Source organism: Eimeria necatrix, genomic scaffold, assembly GCF_000499385.1.
Source record: "Eimeria necatrix Houghton genomic scaffold, Enh_scaff1176, whole genome shotgun sequence".
Classification (NCBI taxonomy): domain Eukaryota; phylum Apicomplexa; class Conoidasida; order Eucoccidiorida; family Eimeriidae; genus Eimeria; species Eimeria necatrix.
In genome coordinates, this window is record NW_013651955.1 from 1 (window position 1) to 3,237 (window position 3,237).

Consider the following 3,237-nt stretch of genomic DNA (forward strand, 5'->3'; position numbering starts at 1 on the left):
TGCTGCTGCTGCTGCTGCTGCTGCTGCTGCTGCTGCTGCTGCTGCTGCTGCTGCTGCTGCGTTTCCGCGACGCTTCCCACGTCTGGTCTTGCTGCTGCAGGACGCGCTGGGCCGCATTTGCCTGGACATTTTAAAAGACAAGTGGAGCCCCGCACTTCAAATTCGAACAGTTTTGCTTTCTGTTCAAGCTTTGCTTTCCGCCCCAGAGCCCGACGACCCCCTGGACACCCGCGTCGCCGATCATTTCAAAAACGACCGCCAGGCAGCAGAAGAAAGAGGTGAGGACTTCTTGCTGCGAAAGCTGCAGCGCAACTGCTGCAGCACAGCTGCTGCAGCACAGCTGCTGCAGCGCAGCTGCTGCAGCACAGCTGCTGCAGCACAGCTGCTGCAGCGCAGTTGCTGCAGCACAGCTGCTGCAGCACAGCTGCTGCAGCGCAGTTGCTGCAGCGCAGCTGCTGCAGCACAGCTGCTGCAGCACAGCTGCTGCAGCGCAGCAGCAGCTGCCCGAAGCCGCTGCGCAGCAGCTGCGGCGCAGCAGCTGATGCACAAGGGCTGCGCCCAGCTGCAGAGCAGCAGCTGCAGCAGGGCACTAGCAAGCAGCTGCAGCAGAACAGCTGCAGGCAGCCGCAGCAGAACATGCTGCAGCAGAGCAGCTGCGGGCAGCTGCAGCAGAACAGCGGCAGCAGAGCAGCTTGCGGGCAGCTGCAGCAGAGCAGCTGCGGGCAGCTGCAGCAGAGCTGCTGCGCCCTGCTGCAGCACAGCAGCTGTGGGCAGCTGCAGCAAAGCATCTGTGGGGGTTCTTCTGGCTGGAGTTTCGTTTTAGTTTGCTGCGTTCTTGTGCGCTTTAGCACGGCAGTGGAGGGAGATGTACGCTGGGGATGAGACAATAACGCTGGACTAGAAAAGGGGGAAGAAAATAAAAGTGGAAAAGAAAAGAGCCGCCATTAAGACGTGCCGAAAGACCTGCGGAGGTGTTCCCTTGCAGTGTACGTACACCGCAACTTTTGTTAGCTGCAACTGCTGCAGCAGCTGGTTGTCGAGGCTGCTTCCTAGAAAGGCAAAAGCGTCTTGGCCGCAGATGTCCAGATAGCAGATTCTGCGGACTTCACCGCGACAGGCAAACAGTACAATCACGACATATGTGAAATATATACACAAACAAAACGATATGAGTCTCGCCAGTGTGGTATAGTTTGGTGTTTAATTCCAGTACTAGACTAGAATGGGGTGCGAGCACCGCCTGTGCTCTTTGGGCTTAGGATGGAGTCGCCCACGAAATAGATTTACTGTTATTTACTGTTAGTCTCAATACTATTAATCTACGCGTACTTGTTTTGCTGCGGGGTTTGTTATCTTGTTCTCACCTCATCTAGTTCTAGATGAGCTTATCTATGCTGGGAGTTTTTGATTGTTCAGACGAGTTTCACCAGTAAATCCATTGGTAGAGTACTTAGAGCAAATTGAAAAAAGCCATTATGAAGAATATTACGGAGTTTTAATATATTGTTCTGCACGCAGTAGAAAACACTCGGGCAAAGCAGAACGAAAGCTGCACACGCGTAGCGGTCGGAGCTTCGCCTTCCGCTACTGTGTTGTAGTAACGCGGTGACTTCGTGGGGGCTGCATGCAAGCAGCTGAACTTCGTAATTTCCTTCGACAAGTGCAGCAGACTACGCAGCAACTGCAGGGCAGCTGCATGCAGCATGGGCAGCCCTCAGTTGCAGCATTGCGGGCTTCGCGGTGTAGCGAGTTGAGCAAAATCATACTTTATGCGGAGACAGAATCTACGCGTTTGTTGTACAGGCCTACAGTTCGACAATGGCAGCACCACTTTGTCTTCTGAGAAGAGAAGGCTTGCCACTGTGTCTGTGGAGTTCTCTCTGCTCCGTTCTTCTGTTTCCTATGCAGCAGCATGCTCGCTGCCGCTGTGCGTCACTCTTTCACAACTAAGTCTATTATATTTGCATGTTCTATTTGCACTATTAAGAGCACTACATTACTAGTTCTACTGCAAGAAACTTGTAAAAATCGGTACAGGATTTGAAATTGCAATAGTTTTCACTGTTCAGCAGTAACTGCTTCCATGGGCACTAAAGCTGCACCTGTACATACGTAGATGGGAATATATTCTTCTACATTGCAGTTTACACCTTAGTGCGTAAAATTTGGCAAATGGGAGAGCAATGAAGCCACAAATAAACTGATGGCACTCCTGAAACCCCGCCCCCAATATCCAAGAGCCACGGCCCCCCCTCAACTGCCAGGGCAATATATACTCCAAGCACAGCCAAGCTGTGATACTTGGCTGTGAAGAGTCACTAAGGGCTTTAAATTTGTGGCCTGTAGCGCCATCGAACCCTTAGTTTCATTGGTGAATGAGCCTCAAGCAACAAACCACGATGTGCACTTAGACTGAATCAACAAAGAAGCCACGAGCTGGCTCCGGCGCTGCGGGCTCCCCTAACTGTTCCTAGGTAACCGCTCACTCACTGCTTATTGCTGCTTAGCTGTTCAAGAGCTGCTGCTGATTCACACTGTTCACTTCTGGGTGGTGAGTTGCAGCTTGGCGCTCTGGTCCGGGACAAGGAAGGCACAAATGAGACTCAGGAGGGTGCACAGGAAGGTGAAGGCGCTGGCGATGATGCCGACGACGCCGGAGTAGCCAATTTGGCCAAAGAGAGCCAACACGAAATTCCAGACAAAGAAGTGGGCGTAGCTCTTGCACATCCAGCCCAAATTGAACTCCCCAAAGTGGCAGAAAATGGAAACCATGCCCATCACAAAAGGGGTCCATATGTCGACGAACACATCGGGAATAAACGAGAACATAGCTATACGCCAGGAGTCACGGTTATAGTCCTTGGTGAAACTGTCCTCATACACAACCACGCGGGGAGATACGGCAGGCATCAGAAAGAAGAACACAATAATAGACAGCACGCCACAGGCAAAACCCAACCAGCTCGTGACACGAGCCAGTGTCTGCTTCGCGTCTCCCATCTTCGACGGATATTTTTTGCGTGAATGTAGGAGAAGGACCTAAAACAAAACAGCAAGCAACATGAGACGCGCAAGGCTCCACAGTCTATGTACAGGGACTGTTGTGCGTGGAGGAGTAGATCCTCCCAAATCATCCGAATGCGAATCCACGCTCGATAAAAAAGTCGAAAACCAAAAATATAGCCCCTTTAGGAAAGCAGGGCAGTGGATGGTGACCAGCTACGTGATGCAGCACTG

General features: G+C 52.0%; 2 protein-coding genes across 2 annotated transcripts; one reads left to right on the forward strand and one right to left on the reverse strand.

The window, feature by feature from the left end:
* Positions 1 to 865: 865 nt before the first annotated feature.
* Positions 866 to 901, forward strand: ENH_00005960 (hypothetical protein; the record flags this gene model as incomplete). The annotated part of the gene is made up of 1 exon (XM_013578511.1): positions 866 to 901. One exon carries the CDS (start codon positions 866 to 868, stop codon positions 899 to 901), a length of 36 nt encoding a protein of 11 aa, XP_013433965.1.
* Positions 902 to 2,538: 1,637 nt separating this feature from the next.
* ENH_00005970 (hypothetical protein, conserved) lies at positions 2,539 to 3,000 on the reverse strand (the record flags this gene model as incomplete). The annotated part of the gene is made up of 1 exon (XM_013578512.1): positions 2,539 to 3,000. One exon carries the CDS (start codon positions 2,998 to 3,000, stop codon positions 2,539 to 2,541), a length of 462 nt encoding a protein of 153 aa, XP_013433966.1.
* Positions 3,001 to 3,237: the final 237 nt, after the last annotated feature.